The sequence below is a fragment of the Phasianus colchicus genome, chromosome 3 (genome assembly GCF_987193195.1).
Source record: "Phasianus colchicus chromosome 3, bPhaCol1.hap1.1, whole genome shotgun sequence".
Lineage (NCBI taxonomy): Eukaryota > Metazoa > Chordata > Aves > Galliformes > Phasianidae > Phasianus > Phasianus colchicus.
This window is the reverse complement of record NC_143438.1, coordinates 20,330,571-20,349,186: the sequence shown is the minus strand read 5'-3', so window position 1 is coordinate 20,349,186 and position 18,616 is coordinate 20,330,571. Positions and strand designations below refer to the sequence as shown.

The 18,616-nt window shown below is 37.4% G+C and overlaps 1 protein-coding gene across 1 annotated transcript in view; it reads right to left on the bottom strand.

Moving 5' to 3' along the window:
• The window catches only part of CDH12 (cadherin 12), a 294,089-nt gene that overhangs the window by 40,864 nt on the left and 234,609 nt on the right, over positions 1-18,616 (bottom strand). Inside the window, exon 7 of the mRNA XM_031589241.2 lies at positions 6,601-6,788. Within this exon, the coding sequence (XP_031445101.2) occupies positions 6,601-6,788 (188 nt within the window). The remainder of the gene's footprint in view (positions 1-6,600; positions 6,789-18,616) is intronic.

The following is an 18,616-nucleotide window of genomic DNA, read 5'->3' as shown; positions in this document are numbered from 1 at the left end:
TCAAAATATTTTAGAAGAAAACCTGGAGTTCACAGAAGCAGTCTGGAGTGGAAAATAAGTAATTATGAGGAGTTAAGCTAGAGATAAAGATTAAAATAGAGTAAACAGGAAATCTAAGCTCCCGGTTAAATAGCAATTCTAACTGATGCCCTGCATGCATTGTCCATACCCCCTCAAACTGCACAAAACCAGATTCCTCTTATGCACGAGTATATTTGAAGACAGGTGTGCTAGTAACAAGAACCAATTTACACGTGGTCCTTGAAGGCAGAGTTAAAGGCAGAAGTACCAGTTCCTGGTCCATGGCAGTGCCCAGTACACAACTTTCATGATGTAAGGAACACAATCCTTGTCTTGGGGTAGACAGAAAGAAAATTTCAGGCAGTTCTTGGTATATTTTACAGCACAATATCTAGAAATCAGACACAATTTCTGCTTTACTTATCTCTTCCAAGTACTGTGGGCAATGCTGTGGTACATTTTTGAAAAGACAGTTTGCCAAGAAGGAAACACATTTTCCCTTTGTAATGTAAGCAACCAGTTCTCTCCTTTTGTCCTCCTATGGACAGATAAATATAGTTGGAGGTTAAACAGTATTCAAAGCACAGATGGCACTCAAAATAAGAAGAGACAGGCTGAAAGAGCTGAGCCATCACCACAGGAAGTAATCAGTGACAGACTCCCACAAAACAGCAGACTATAGCCTTTTAATATACAGAAGATTGACCTGCAGCTGAAATGCCTGTGGAAAGGTGGGAAGACTGCAAGCAGTAAACAGGATTTAATTTCAAACTGAAAAATATTTTATGCAACATATGGCATGCAGTAAATGAGTATGGTTTAAAATGATTGTGTTTGTGGGAAGGCCATCTTCTGATCAGTTCTGTACCCAGTTCTGCATGGTTGATCCATACATATACATACTGACAGTCTCAAGTTTTGGCATTTGTCTGTTATGCTTAGAGCCTGCCTTTGAAAATAGAAAACATTGAAAGTCTGCCTAGCTCTCAGAAAAACAAAAATGGGTTTTAGTTTTGAAGATGTTAGAATAGCATTTATTTATATGTCTTGTTTAATAGATTATCACCAAGATCTATGAAGGAAACGAGTGATTGAAACCTAATTCTAGCAGATAGTACCCAGTTCTATGTTCATTTACAGTCTGGAAAGCTGTTAAGTATACAAACCCAGCAGAATGTTAGGGAGAATGTTCCATTCTTAAAAAAAAAGTCTTGAAGATTAAGATAAGAGATAATTATAGGAAAAAAAAAAAAAAAAAAAAAAAAAAAACTGTTTGATTAAGGCTTTCATTTTAGAAAAATTAGGATTTTTCCCAGAGTAAACAGCAGTATGGATAAAACTAAGGGAGCTTTTAACTATCTGTGAACTACTCAGCAACTATGGGAGTACTTTTACTTGATATTCTAAGTGCCAGTGTCCTATAGATGTATGTGTCCCCCTCTACTCATTCTTGTCTTTTCTGTGTCATGGCTTTAAGCTGCTCTGTGCAGTTGCATAGTAAAATGCTATCAGCGTATACACAGCTGTGTGCAGCAAACGCGTTTCACAAATCCCAAAATTAAACAACACATAAAGACAAATCACATTATCTTCCAGTCAGGAAGTACCATGGGCGGATTTATTTAGTATGATTAGGAAAACACAGAAAAAACTCTAGTTTAAAAATAGATTTCTTTGTAAACATTACTGTTGTCTGTACTGAAGATAGTGGTGAAGAAAGGTGGTGAAGAAAGGCTGATACATACTTCTCATTTTATTTGTACTTTTAATGCATTTTGATTCTTGGATCTATATACACATAGATGTGTTAAAGAACTGAAACAGAAAAAAAAGGGACAAAAATATAATAGGTTCTAATGAGAAGCACAGCCAGGGCATAAAAAGTACTACCTAGTAAGTTTAGTCTTCACAAAGAGGCAGGACTGAAAACTCCAAAAATTTCTGGAGACAATAATATTGTTTGTTATACAGGCATTCATGAGCTACAACTACAATAACAGAAAAGCCAAGCTTGGGAAAGACACTGTAAACTCCAAGACCTATGGTTAGTTACAGGCAGCAGAACTGTTTTCTGCACTGAGATGAAGCGTGTGCTGTCTTAGGCTTGTCTTCCATACTCTGTCTCATGTGTCTATCAGAAAGCCTGGTAAGGCTTTCCACTTGAAAATGGGCTGAGCTGTTATATGTGAAATGCAGGCTATTAGATCATTCACTGCTGCGCATTTACACTTTTCAGTAGTGGTATTTCTGCAATGGATTTTAAATAGCTTTTGTAAATAGTTATAGAGAGATCTCTATAACAAATCTACAACAAGTGCTGCAGATCTGGACAAATCTTGAATGCTCAGAGATTTGATGGAAAGTGGGCAAAATAAATGTGTGCTTTGTATGCAGAGAAGGGGAGAAGTCAACCAGCATCTGAGATTCTCCTGTTTGCTGCCTGAGGAGGAGTTGAAGTGTCATATTTGGAGTATAGCACATAGGCAAGGGAGATGCTTCCAGTTACTCATGACCACGTGGCAAACAATTTTTGCAAAAAATATGTAGCACGGAGAAGGAAAAAGGGGGCTGCCTCGAGTGAAAATGTATAACGCATTTTTTCACTATATATTCTTTTATTTGTAATGAGTCTCCCAGGTGAGAGGTATGCACAGTTTGCCTTGGGCATCTGTAGCTCAGACAAACATGGTGGAAATTAATTACACATTGCTTCTTTTTTTTTTTTTTTTTTTCTTTTCTTTTCTTTTCTGGAAAGATCTGAAGACATATCTGTATTTCCATAAAAGAAAATGCAAAGCTTTGTGCCAATGTCATGTGATCTTTTTTCAAGACAGGGAATAGTTTGTTTTACAAGTTATGAGGTAGGTATGGAACAGCATGGAGAAGACAAGGGTAAGGTAAAGCAAGAACGTGATTGTATAAACTGTATACGTTTTGTAGTAAAGCATTAAATATACAGCAAAACTTGTGAATAGGTTTTGGTAGAAAGCAGGGGTAGCTTGTGAATCACAACAAGCAAGGTATGGATTACTGCACACAGCAGGCTATGTCGTGTTTGCCCTGCCTTCAGCCTCCATCTAGAAGCACTGAAGGGAGGAAAGATCTGATTAATCTCTCACTCAAGCTAGCCCATCCATGCATGATCAAAAGCTAACTACAAAGTTAAAGATAGTATTTGAAGTGAATAAATGGGTACAAGAATTTGGCCAAAAGCTACATTTTGCCATATATCACCCTATCTTATCCACTCTTGTAGCTGCCTTTCATTGTCCCAGGAAAAAACAAATCCAATGGCTGTATCTGAAGATCTCCCTTCTACACTGTTTTTTTTTTTTTTTTTTTTTTTTTTAACTTTTTTTCTGTGGCTACTGTGATCTTTATGATTGCATCTGTACGATTGCATGACTTTCTGCCTGTACTTTCTCTTCAAAAATGTGAAACTATCCACTGTACTCCTCAATCACAAGAAGCTGTGACTTATGTTGACAAGCAGGCAGAGTCTATGCACACAACTGTAGGGGGTATAGTCTGTTTATGCAGAATTAAAGGGTGGGTGAGCACAGCAAGCAGCAGCAGCAGTGCTGTTCAGGTTGAGGGACATCATCAGTTTGCTCTTTGCTCAGCACTGCACTGTAGGGCTGCAGTTAGACTGCCCTCACATGACATCCCAGCACTACACAAACCTTCTGTCCCATGGGAGAGACAGCTTACTCAGCAAACACCTTGTTGCTTCTTCCAGTTAAAGATTTGTTAACAGTCTAAGAGGCCTCTGAGGTTAAGAAGAAGCCACTACTGCATCTGTTCATCACTTTCCCCAGTTTCTGTTATTTTCTCATCACTCATGCACTCTGTGCAGTTATCATGCCCTCCCTGACATGCTGTGATTCAGGGGTACAGCTTTGTCACCTGGCCAGTTAGCAGTGACACACAGCTTGCAGAAATGGGCCCAGAAGTGCCCTCGTCTTCCACTGACCCACACCACGATATCACCCAAAACAGAGCAGCACGGCGGGACTGAACCTGGAAGGAGACCAGGCACATTCTCTCTCCTGAGTTTTCAGGACATTCTGCACGGGTCAGTATTGAACCCTGACCAATTTCTGGATTATGCTGAGGCTTCTGTGCATTTATCCTTGGTTTAATTAAAATTAGTGCCAGCTGTCCAGCAAAGTTTGGATCCTTCTGTTTTCTTTTCTTTTTCCTGCTGCATGTGGGCATTTAAAGATCTCAGTTTAGAAGGAACCAGGAGCTTGTCTAGGTCTGGCTTTTTCTCCTATACCTGGGAGCACTGCTCTATGCCCACTACACATTGGTCCAGAGGAATCAGTCCCTTCTCACTCCCCACTTCTTTCACCTTACGCTCTCTGTCTTTTTTTGAGTAATCAGGTAGGATGACAGGTATTATGTAAGCATAAAACCCAAAATCATGGTAGCGGACAGGTCTAGACAAGGAAGGAGACTGGCCATTTATCCCTAGTATGCCAGATTCTTGTATCCTAAAACCAGACAATTCCTCCTTCTTCAGTTCAAAATATGATTTTTTTAATTTTATTTTTATTTTTTAAGAAGGAGGAGAAGCAATTACAGCACTATCCACACAGTGATGCTAAATGGCATTTTTATCATTTCTTTGGCAGAAGACAATAAAATGCATTGAAATTTTAAAATATGTAAATAGTGCAAGAGCAGCAGTAATTATACTTATATTGGATCATGGCATGCAAATAAATTAGCAACACAGATGATTTAAGACATGTACCTTGCCCATCTTTAGCTGGTCATGCCCATTCATTGTCCGAGACACAGTAAATGGCTTTTGTCCCCACCAATTCACTTAATGTGCTGAAAAGAACAATCAGGCTTCTGCAATTTTTGACAGCAAATGTTCCTTCCACCAATGTAAACGTAGTGCTGGAAGGCTTCCACTTTCTTGATTTTGATATAGAAAATTTATAAATAACAAAGATGTACTTGAAATGGCTCAGTGATGGATTACTGCAGTACATACAATGTTGGAGTATGCTGTGGTACAGGAACAAGTGCTAATTTGCTTTTAAGGCACACTTTTTATTAACGGTTTTTACTGAGTATTACATATAATTCACAGTGTTGATCCTATTTATTCACTGACTCTGATTTAAAGAATTACTTAAGTACATACCTAATGTAAGTACTTGTGTCATCCCAGAAGGTCAAATAAGTGTTTTGAAATTGCTTCTTTGCAGGCAAATAAATAGTGCTGCTGCAGGTACAATATCAGTAGCATGAATTTTAGTGGTTGTCTATTGAAATGTGAGTGTCCAGCACTTCTGAAAATCTGGAAACAGCAACCCATGAAAATAAGTCTGTATTACTACAAGTGTAGAAAAGATTAAAAGACACCTGAATTTAGGAATTTGGACTGCTTTTGTTTAACTCAGGATCCAGCACAGAACTCGGATGGATTTTGGGTGATTCCACAATGTCTTAAAGCATCTGAACCATTTATGGATTAGTGAAAGGGACTTTCTGCTTGAGAAAAAAACAAACAACAACAACAACAATGTGAAGGGTAAGATCTAGGACCTATATAAAGACACTCATTGCTGAAGAATCCATGTGTTAAGTTTATCTTGTTTTCATGCTCCTACATAGAACAAACATGCAGGTGCTCCCTGACCTCCGCAGCCTGTCATAGTTCCCAGGCTCATTGTGATGAAGATTAGAAGGGTACTAGGATCATTATTTTTCATTTTTTTTCCTCCTTCTTGGCCACAGAGTACACTCTAACATAGAGTAACACTCTACATTTCCATCTGGCAGCATCAACAAACTTATTGATTACAAGATCCTCCTGCTATTACAAACGCATTCTAAGGTTTCAGATATGTTGTAAATTATTACTGGAAAGAATAAACAAATCAGCAAAATACAATGAATAACTTTAACATCTGTATACAGCATTCATTGTGTTATTTACTGTTCCCCGGTCCACCCCTCAAATTGTGGGTCAATTATGCATCCTAAAATTCCTATAATGTGCTATTGGTTAAAATGTGATCGTCCTTATTTTGGGTCTCTCTTGATGGCTACTTTAATCATCACATTCCAAACAATGTTTATTCCCTCTGTCTTTGAAATCAATACATTCAATAATCTTTCCTTTTATTTTATTCTTTTTTTTTCTTCTAGTACATTCTAGTATTATGAACAGCTAAGTTGGGGTTTACTCCCTCAGATGAACATCTGAAAATCATCCATTTGGGACAGTAAAAGGAGACTGGAGGTAGGACCAATAGGTTTGAAACCATCTGGGACTCTTCTAATCCAATTAAGAATTCTGATCACCAAAATAATGAACAGAAGTTTTATTATTAAAATAATAAGCATAAAATGTTAAAAAAAAAAAAAAATCAAACCAAAATGCTTACAAATAAAAAATGAAATATATGATCCCAAATGTAAAACATCACTTCTTCATTTAATGTTCTGAACCACAGTATTGCCCTCACAGTTATAAAGCAAAAACTTCCATAAAATAAGTCTTTCCTAGCTTCTCACTTGAGCCATGGGTACACACAACCCTTCTTTGCCACATACCTTTTTAAGTTTGATGACTCCTTCCTGGGTGTTCTCATCTGTTGTGATGTCAAACAAGTTACCTCCATCTCCTGGAACTATGTTGTACTCAATTTCTGCATTTTTCCCAAAGTCAGGATCCACAGCTCTGATTCTTCCAATAGCAGAACCAACATGAGAGGACTCGGGCACTTTCAAATGAAAGATACCTGCGAGAAAGTAGTAAAAGTCATTCTCAAGATAAACAACGTAGCAAAAACATGGAGCCTTTACAAAATAAACAAACATAAAACATCCAGTTGAAATAATGAGATCAAAATCCCCAAAATTTAGAGAATACAAAAGATTAGATAGATCAATGTGTTACCCACCAAATATGCTAATTTCCCCTACTTGCTTGTTCTGGAACAGTGCGACTGCAGGGGTCTTAGCATCTCTCTGTCTTTCTGACTGTCTCTCTTTCTGTAATTTACACATATGATCGACTCAACTGAACTTAATTCTACTTGCAGATGGCATATGTTTACAATGAGCATTTACTTCCTTTTATGTTCAATACAATTTTTAGTATATGAATTCTTATTTTATTTGAGAACACATATCTATGCATATCAAAGTACTTGAAAAGAAAAATTCAATGAAAAAAGTGTTTCCACCCATTACCGTAATACTCAGTATTAGAATGACATGTACAACTCCTTGTGAGGGTGGACATAAAAAGTTTTGTTCACCCATTGGCCACCAGAGTGCGCTCTTACTAAAATTACAGGGGCAAACATAAATCTCCAGCTTTGCACATTTTTATTTTCTGCTTACTTAACACTACTAGTAGAAAAAGGTAAAAACATTCTGAAAAGCATATACCTTTTTAGGAATTATTAACATGTGAGGACAAAATGTTGTTATTCAGAGAAAGAGCAATTTTGCAAAAGTGCTGGTCACAGTGATAAAAATAGCAAGAAGCAAAGGCTGTAAGCACTTTGAGCCAGTTCTGACTTCAGTTCCATCAGGAGCTGCCCTCAGTGTATGACATCATGCAGATGCACAGTACTGTGCAGGGCAGAGGCCTACCATCCTCGCCGTGTCGGCTGCATATTTTATGGTCACTGCTACACTCCTGCAGCTCCATCAGAGCAGCCCCATCAGCTTAGCAGAGCACTGACAAAGGCTCTGTCTGTTTCCTGCATGTGAGAAGGCAGGAGGGCATCTACATCTCTTTCTCAGGAGTACAGGAGGACAAGCGTCTGTGAATAGTGGGGTCACACTGAGGGGACATCTCAGAGATCTCCCCCTGGCAGTTGTTCAGTCACATGTCCCACAACAAGGTTCTGAGAAGCTGTATATCTGCTGACAGGAGGACAGATGACTTTCACATCCTGCAGCTGAATTAAACAGCAGACGCTGCTCCTTGTCGTTTACTCCTTACAGTGCATGCTGTGCCAGTTTTTCTGCTTCTTAGTATTTCCAGGTGAAGGAAAATCTGACATTCACATTGCTGGACTAAGAGCAAACTTGCTTTTCTGTGAGCTAATTGTTTGAACCAGAGTACCTATCTAATTGACTCTTGGACTGCCCTGAAAAAATGATTTTGTCTGCTTCCTCCCCCTACAACTTAGTTTAGAAAGTGTATCTGAAGGCAATACTGGCTTTATATATTTGAGAAAATCCCTGTTAGCAAAGTCTGCCTCTGTGAGCTCTGCATTTGGACATTATCATGTGTGGCTTTGTAGCATTCATTGACTGAACTACTAAAGACTGTGTAATTATCATTTCACCATTTTATTCTAAGGTAATGCTTTGCAGGGACATTTACACTGTCTTCTTGTTTTAGCTGCTGGAAATAAGCACCTTGATGTACAATGTTATCAAGACTGAGTAGCTATTCCTTAGTTGTATTTTAATGACTCTAACAAAATTTTAATGTGGTATGCAGAAGACAATCCTATTGCGACATAATGTCATTTGCATATACGCTTATTACTGTGTGTCTGCTGTGGAGATTTCTTCAAAGAGGTGGAAGAAAATGTACCCAAGAGGGCTTCACTACACCTGAATCCCTCTGTTACACTTTCACCATGTAATTCCAGAAATGATGCCTGTGTCTTTTACAGATACTTATGCTCATCACAGAAGTCATTGCTGCAGTGTATGCTCTTTACTGACAAATTTTTGGTGAACATAAAATGTAAGAGCATTAGAATTTTCCTTCTTTGTCTTTGATATATTCCTAGTGAACCGAAGAGCACTCAGATTTATTAAAACAAACATTTCTCTATAAAACATTGTACCTGGCTGTAAAGCGTATGGGACTTAGATGAAATCAAAGAAACACTACATTACTCATTTCAGATTGTTTAGGCCTGTATCAGTTATTTTCAATGACTTGGCATTTCATCACTTCCAGAAATTCAACACCAATAAAGATGGGGTCATTCAGATTAATTTGAAACTCTGAAGTAATCCTCAACTCTGCCAGAGTCAGATCTCTGAAGATGCAGTATGTAATTACACTGCCAGCCTTTTCTTGCAAAAGCACTTTCATAGTGTATGGGAACTACTAATCGTGCTACTTCAACAATATACTTCTGGAATAAAATAAATGAGAACAAACAATGTATATTGTTGCCAGCTCAAGGAGGAATTTCAACAGGGTATAATGCATAGCATGAAAACCCCTTTTATCTTCAGAAAACAGTCTTTGTAAAGAAAAGAGGACATTTGGAGTGTTTACACATGCTGGACATAAAATGTACCAGAAACATTGTTTTGCAGATCCTTAATATTCTATTTCCAGAAGGCAGTACTTTGTGCTGTGAACTTGCTATGATATTTAAGCACTATGCAATTTTTATTGTATATTTCCCCTATATGGACTACTACCTCCATTTGCTGCAGAGATACATTGAAACAAGCTTTCCGCTTCTGAATGTGGTTATGATCCTATGATTCTATGAATGTCCTGAAAAATTTGTTCTCTACAGTTTCCAGAAATTATGGGACAAGGATCTTGGACAAACTTATGTAGCACTGATCATACTGCTCAAAAATTTCAAACTGCTGAAAAATTTCTATCAAATTTTGCAGATTCTCTCATGGATCTTCTATTCTAGTTGCATAAATCTTATTTTAATGCTTTTTTTTTTTTTTTTTTTTTTTTTTTTTCATTTTGTTGCTGGATTTCTTAAAGGATGAGCAATGAGCAGCCCTGAGGAAAAGAACTTGGGGATCGTGGTGGATAAAAAGTGGACATGAGTCAGCAGTGTATGCTTGCAGTCTGGATGGCCAACTGTACCCTGGGCTGCAATAGATTTTCACCAGAGTGACTGTCCCCTCTTCCCTGCTGTTTGTTGCCCCATCTGGAGTACTGCATCCAGGCCTGATCAACACAAGAAAGACACAGAGCTATTGGAACAGGTGCAGAGAATGGCCATGAAGTTTACCAGTGGACTGGAGCACCTTTCCTATGAAGAAAGGCTGAGGGAATTGGACTTGTTTAGCTAGGAGAAGAGGAAGGGTCAGGAACCTCACTGAAGCCTTCCAAAACTTCAAGGGAGCTTATAAACAGGAGGGAGATGAGAAAGAATGGTTTTAAACTAAAAGAGGGGAGATTTAGGTTAGGTATTAGGAGGAAACTCTTTACTCAGAGGACAGTGAGGCCCTGGACAGGCTGCCCAGAGGAGTTGTGGATGCTCCATTCCTGGAGTCTCTCAAGACCAGGTTGTATGGGGCCCTGGGCAGCTTGAGTTGGAGGGTGGCAACCCTGACCATGGCAGGGGGGTTGAAAGTGATTCTATAAGGTCTCTTCCAACCCAAGTCATTCTGTGATTCTATGATTCATTCTATGAGTGACAAGGGATGTATCAAAGGAGCAAGACTTTACTTCTCTCTGACTGCACTGAGAAGTTGAACTTTCAAAATTTCAGTGATGTGTGGATGTCTGAATATTTTTACACATAGGAATACCAGTGGCAATGCATATTGCATGGTCAAGATTTTGCAGTGTGTCAAAAATGAAATCTTAAGGAAAGCAAATCATTAAATAATAGTTTTAAATTTAAAAATCATGTATCTGTTGATGTGCTTAACTTATGAAATATGTCACAACTAAATTTCAATCACACATAGTGAAGAATCCAAAGCTAGAGAAATTAAGCTCAATGATTACACAGTTTAAGCATATAGAATTCCTATATCAACCCTGCCCATGTTATCCCGTGTTATCCACACTGAAACTTGCTTGGAGTTTCAGTTTGAGCATCATCAATGAGGATGATAAAATGAAATGAGTGATGACACTGTTGATGCTTACAGAGCCTCAAAAGCATTCAAGAAGCTCAAGTGGAGGTGAGCTAACAGCTAATACACATTGCTGCAGAGTTTCTAAAACACAGACAGCTTAGTGGGAAGAAATCAGAGATAAGTGACAGGTAATCAGTCATATTGACTGAAATTCAGCACACATTTACAGTTCTTTTGACATGACTAGATTAGTTTTAGTTCTTAAGACTCAAAAGCTGTTCTGGGGCTTGATTGTCACATACAAAGGTGTTTTCCTGGAGTTTTCTTGTTTCCCCACAGCTGCAGGTTATTGGTACACCATCATGCAATAAAAAGGCTTTCAATTCCAATGAGAATAAGAAATGAAATCCATCACTGTATCTAATGAGTAGAATAAGTACTAGGAAGTAACCCAGGTTAGTATCTAAGGACTTTGCATTCAAGCAAACAGCTGATCAGTAAATCTTATCTGGGTATTTTTCCCAACTGTCACTCTACATATACTGTGTACATATGAGATTATCCTCCACTGACTCTTCTTTGTCTATATTCAATTCTATTCCTTAAAAATACTGCATTGGAATTAACCTTGAAAACATAAATGTTACAGTCAACAATATTGAAATAAAATCATTTGTCTTTGATCAAAATCCCTACTGTTTTCTCAGGGAAAAAAAAAAAAAAAAAAAAAATCAACTATGTATATTATAATAATAAATATTTTGCCAATCTAAAGAACAAAATTAAGCCAAATAAAAAGATTTCCTTTAAAAATAAAACCAGTATGAATACTAGAGCTATTGTTAGCTTAAATTGATAAAACATTTCAGTTTTTATCCTGAGAAGGTCATAAGGGTGCCAATTTCTGTCTTTTTAAGAATAATTCAAAGCCAGTGGCTCATCTTTACTTGTCAGTGTAAAAAGAGTGGAGTAAGCAAAACACAGAATACTGTGAATACAGACACTCAATGTATTTAACCGATCACATCAGCTACTGCTAATCAACCAATCACAACAAATTTGGCATACCTGCTCCTAACATGAGGAAGCTGTGACAGCACAGAGATTACTAGTTCCTTTCCTTGTTGCAGCCCTAAGCCCTGCGAGGCCTGGGAGCTTGAGCAGGGAAAAGAAAAAAAAGATGGGCTTTGTCACCATGTGCTGTGATGCAGCTCACATCACCTGGCATAGGCAGGTAGAGCTTCATTTATGACAAGACTTCTTCCATCTTCAGCACCAGTGCTCTGAATTAGGACAGCCTCATTAGATACAGCATAATTATTTTAGAAAACACTCAGTTCTCTGCTGGGGATCCCTATGTGTACACACATAGCATGAACTACATTTCCCTAGGCTTTTTAAACTTGCTAAGATCCTGGATGTTATTCATCATAAAAGGAGCAAAAACAAAAGTCCCTTGGAGTCTGATCCCACTCAAGGAATGGGTGATGCACATGATAGACTTTCCCCACCACTGGCAGCTCTGAGCAAGACCCTGCCAGCTCCTCAGGCGAGCTAAAAGGTTAAGTTCTTGAGTTCCTCTTCCCTTGCTAGAAGAAAACAAAAATCCATCACATCCAGTATACTTCTGCGTTCTGAAAAATTTCAACTTTTTTTTCAATTTGCTGATTGCTTTTTATTTCCACTGAAATGCTCTAGTCAGAAAGCTTTCTAAAAACAAACCTTCCCACTGCATGTCAGAAATTCATTCCAAAGGGCTCAATATCCTGCTAGTTGAAGCAAGCATTTGGGAAATGGGAAATAACAGTTTATTTTTTCAGCTCAGGATATTCAGACCCACAGTTTCTGTCTCTCTCTGTTTGGGGTGGATTTTTTTGATGTAAGAGAAAGGAATGGCTATATGGTTATTTGTACAAAGTCTGACTTTCTCAGTGCATTTGTGTGCTAAAAGATGTGCTTCCTGGGGAAGAAGGATAGTTTTCAGGAGAAAATCTCTTTTCTTTTTCAGAATATCAGGCACCATGTAATTGACATTTATAAGGTCAGTCTATTGGTAATATTCTGGTGATCATACTGTCACCAGACAGTATGTGACATAAATCAATACACTCATTCTCTCCATAAAATTTAAATTGCAGGATATACGCAAAACGTTAACATGATAAAAAGTATATTGCTGAGGATGGAACACAGAGTACGTAATGCTCTGCTTAACATCTCTTCTTTCATATCTTGTGGGAGCTTTTTGATTTTTTTTATTACTTTGGCACAAAATGTAATAACACAATAAAATTTTCCTACTTACTTTAAAACTTAAGCTAAGTGCTGTAAATCATCCATACTGGAATAGCCATTTTTCTCTAAACCAACTAAGGAAATTAGGTAACTATCTTTCCGTACTCTGAGTCATGGCTAAGTTGCATGATTAAATTCACCTAAACAAAGTATATTCCACATCTGTATCGCTCAGAAGATTATGACGTTTTTATTTGCACATATTCATCAGCTGTATCTTCTGTAAATAATTTTTCTTAAAATATACATTACTTTCCTTCACCAAGTTGGCACAATCTTCAAGTACAAATGCAAAATAGATCACTGCTCTTTGTTTTCAGTTTTGGTTTACTGTATGTAGTTTTCTTGAAATATTTTTCATTTAATGGGTGATACAGATCAAAAAGTAATGATACGATTAGCATCACACTCGTAGCCTCTTGTACTTTAGAATCGCATAATCACAAAAACATGGAATAGTTTGTGTTGGAAGAGACCTTAAAGACTTTCTAGTTGCAATCCCCCTGCTTTAGCAGAGTCACCTTCCCCAAGAACAGGTTACTCAAAGTCCCATCAGGCCTGGCATTGAACACCTCCAGGGATAGAGCATGCACAGCCTCTCAGCAACCTGTTTTAGTGCCTCTATGCTGAAAAATGCCAACTCAGCTTGTCTTCAAAGGAGAGGTGCTCCAGCTCTCTGATCATCTTCATAGTCCTCCTCTGGATTCACTCTCATATGTTCATGTATTTCTTGCAGCCAATATGATTAACTTAGTGAAATAGCTGCTTATATCTTCCAGCTTAACTATTGAAGACTTGACCTCTGTATAAATACTGTTCAATTTGAAAAGAAATCTGTGAACGGTCAGATGTGGATGCTTACTAATAGATAACGCTCTTGAGGGTGTTGGCAATCCAGTTTATAACATCAACAAATTGACCGTGGAAGCTACTGAGAAAAAGTAATGATCATGCTTGTAGAAGAAAACTTGAAAGAGTTTCTACAGAGTATGTCTATTATTTTTATTTTTATAGATTTATTTAAACAAAAACTCAACTAACCATATTATGGTCTCAGACAGCCATCAGCTTCTATTTTGATATGGAAAAGAGAATTTCAAAGCAGCCTGGTATCTACTGACAGCTCCTGTTGCTGTCAGTAGAAATCTCTGAACTGTTGCAAGCACTTTTCAGGTATCTCATTTCATGATTTTAGAAGGAGTATACACTCCTGAAAATCTGACTACAACTCTGTTTATTAGGTACTTCTGAAAATCATTAGCCTAATCTATTATAATTAGATATTTACATATGGTCTGTTTCACTTTATGTTGCACTTTTGTCTCAGAAAAAAAGCTCATTATAGTGAGAAAGTCAGTGATAACTTACTTGGGCAAAAGGTCTTCTGGAAAAAGACAGATGCTGCTAAAAATGATAGTGATGGAGCAAAGGACACTGTTGTCTGCGTGTCACTTTGCAAACAATTCTTCAGGCACTGCGAAGCAATCCCATGCTGTTGTATCTATAGTCCTGGTTACTCTTCAGTGTCAGAGTGCAGGCACAGGTGTATGCTGCTTTTGAGCAGTCTTAATGATACCATGGGTAATTTCATTCCTTCTATCTAAATGCTCTCTGTGTTTTGAATGTGTAATTCCTTCATTACTCCCGAAAGAAAACATATTGGGGTGAAATGAACATCATGATTCTTGACAAAGTTGGTTGAATTTCTATTAAGCGTATTTGTTTACACTTTCTACACAGCAGGCAGCAGGTGTAAAATACAATTATTAATGATAATAACCTATTATGATGATAATGATGTTTAAAAATAATTGACCCATAAATCTTGCAGTTAATGATCAATTACCACTTAAACCTGATGAGAGGAAGAAAATAAATTGGATAAATGCAGATTACCAGGAAAACTGTATGAATGATATATAATATTTAACTTCTATCCATTGTTGCATTCTTTCTATTTCCAGGACTATTGCTTGCTACGGCATTAGAAAATTACATTTTACATGTTGATATATCATATATATATTTTAAATGGCTATGGAATAGTATCAAGAAATAGATTTATTTGTTTGAGTGCTCCGTTTTGTAGCTAGGGGTTCAATAGTTCTCATTTACAGCTTTAAGGAGTTTTATTTCTTTCAGAGAATACTCCAAGTAGTCCTCTAAGAACAGCCTATGCAAGTTATGCATTTTTCATAATGTTAAAAGAAAACAAAAAACAGGAACAGTATAAGTGTAGCAGATATAAAATTTACTAAACATTTAATGTTTTGAGAGTCTATGGTAACAGAATATTTAATTCTCAGTTGTTTTTTTCTTAATATTATGCTTCAGGGTTTCTTAGTTTGTCATCCCGCTGCCTCAATCAAATAATTCACTCATGAAGATGCTTTATGATCAAGAATATGCGACAGTGACAGCTACCAAAACAAAAAAAGCTTGTTAGGGAGCTTTTACAAAGAGTGCATCTACTTTCTGGGGCAAATCTGCTCTTAATTAGAGTACTTGAAGTATTCTAATGTATAAAGGAAAAAGAAAAAGAAATAAAAGAAAGCTGGAAAAAATATAGATTGGAATTGGTATAGATGTTGAAATTTGTGTTAATTCACTCTTCATGTTGCACACACAAAAATAGTGACAGATGCCTACAAAGCATCAGGTGCTATGTCAAACAGGGAGCTACATCTCTTGGATTGCTAAGCACAGGTTCAAAAAAAGCTACAGCTGCACAAAGAAATTTCATGTATCCATCTATATTCGGCAGCCTAGAAGCCAGCCAGTATAGAATGGCCTACTTCCATGTTATTAAATTCTCTTATCCACATCAAAATAGGTCAGCTTCATGGAAAGGGACTGCTGAGAAAAATACCTTAACTGTGCTAATGACCCCAAAACTTCCAAATAAGTCTGAGAAATCTTTACACGATGTTGAACAAAACTCCAGGGGCTGTCCTTATGATATGTGTGTATAATTTAAATGTTCCCTACCACTCTCCGTCCTTCTTCAGATCTTCACAGTGAAACAAAATGAGATTGTGTACCTTATTCTCTTAGCCTAAGTAAAAAAAGTCTATAAGAGTACTGATTATGTGGTAGAGTGGGAAAAAAAAAAAAAAAAAAAAACCTATATGACTAATTGGCAAGCACACAGCAAACATAAGTGGGTCAAATAGAAACAGAAGTTATAGTCACTGTGCTAATGGCGGGGTGGGAAGACCAAGTGCAATGAAAATATAAAGAGCTTATCTGGGTCAGTGACAACTGATGATGTCAGTATAGAAGAATGTGGAGAGACTCAAATCTGGAAGTGGTAGCTTTGAGAATACAGGAATTCATCCTTTACCAAAGGATAAATTACATTAGCTACATTATTAGGGAGTTAAAAAAAAAAAAAAAAAAAAAAAAAAAAAAAAAAACCTAAACAAAACCAAAGAAAACTAACAAATACTTGGAAAGGAGAAGGAGATTACCATGCAGTAATTGCTAGATAAAAATGTGATCAAGGGTTAATTTATGTCTCTTCTAAGATAAAGCAGACAAGAGTGAATGTTGAATATAAAGGTTGATGGAATGAGGAGGAAAGAGAAGGACACAGGAGGGGAAGATGGATATCCAATTGTACAGAGTTATGAGATGTGGAAGGAACCTGGATCAAAGAGGAATTACCCTAAGTCCTCCTTTGATTCCAATAGGAGCACAGTGCAAATACTGGTCTGCCTGTCTTTATTCATGCAATCAAATACTGATTTGACTACTGATTTGCTGACGTTAGGGCTCTAGTCAAGTGATTCATTGATATTACAGTTCAAAATTGTAATGATCTCTGCATGGCTGCTGGTTTCACAATCAGCTTACAATTGCAGACTGTTTCTGGACCCTTTCAATTTCTATCTTCCCTCACTCCTTGAAACAGCTGAGTACAAGATACAATCAACTCAGAAATGCAGTTTTAGTTTACTCAAAATTCACAGATAAATGGGAATCAGACTTGTTCAGTATTTTCTGACAATACAGTAGAATATTTAAGCTTGGTATGCAAAACCAAGATGATACTACTCTCTTTAATGCATTTTGGCATTGTGGTAAAAAATAAATAAATTAATAACAGCAGGTTGAGTAGGATTCAGCAGGATTCAACCTTCTCTCCCTTTGTGATTCATAGCAAGGTCTGACTCCATCAACCACCTAATCACTGTTTTCAGGCTAGTCTCCATGAATCTGTCTACCTGTCCTGTGTACATAGTTCTCATTTAGTATAAAATAAATAACAAGTTGCCAGAAATGAATTAGAATATCTTGTCTGCCAGGCCATTTCCTTAATCAACATAAGATACTCGTTTTCATCATGAGAACTAATGAAGGTACAAATGTTGTGCAAAAAGGACAGCTTTTACCAGGAGTGTCAGAGAAAGCTATAATTCCCCATTTAAAACACAGTGGGTAGAAAAACACCTCAGAAGATTTGTCAAATTTGTTAAGCTACTTAATTAGGCAGATAAGAACTCTAAACTTTAGTCCTAAATAATTTTTTTTCCAGCAAATTGTCCAAATAGGGAGTATATCCACAGTTTTCAACTTGTAGGGTGCCAGATGTTATTGTGTTGTAAGTGGAAGGTTGTCTTTTTCTCTAGCCTGAATCTGGAAATTCCATCTTAGTCAGCATCACAATGTAGCAGTCATAACTGATAGTTTGTTCTGATTCTAGGAAATTCAGAAGGGTCACTCCTTTCATAACCCAAAAGACATTGCCTACCACTCTACTCTCTGAGGCTGTGTCTTGAACTTCTTCGATGCGGGATTTACATCACCTCTCCATGGACTGTCAATTTGACTATGGCTTGTAACAAACAACAAAGGTTGCCACCATTGTTCCCCACTATTCCCGTGCACTGAACTCAATATTCAGCTCTACACACAGTTCATAATCTGCTGAATGGATAAGCTGATCAAGATCCTTTTCATTTTGTGGTTTGACAGCTGTACCTAGCTGTCCCAAACATGGCTTGTCTCTCACATCCCCATTGCACTACTGAAATGCACCACCCACCACCTCACTGTGCTCACATCCACTGGCTGGTCACTAGAAACGTTCAGCAAGAGTCAATGAATGTCAGTGAGTGCTTTTTTTATTATTATTTATTTTTATTTTTTTATAAAATGGAAGAATTTAATGACGCACCTTTACTTCATATGCATCAGATACCATTTTGTCAGATTGCCACTCTGCTGCCATCTGTCACATGGTAACAAAATGTAATGGAAATCCTGCTGAATTGGTGGGACAGTTCAGTCTCTACTGCCATATCACCAACATCAGTCTCTGACATCGTGGGTCACCATAATAAAATAGGAGGCATTACTTTTGGAGCAGCCCCTGTGGCCCTTCTCTCTCTGTCACTTGTGATAAGTGAAAAGACAATTCAGCACATCTTTCCTTGAAGCCAATGGGCTAAGCCTTAATGCATCAAGTATTAGGCTATTCTGAGCTAACTCAAAGGACATT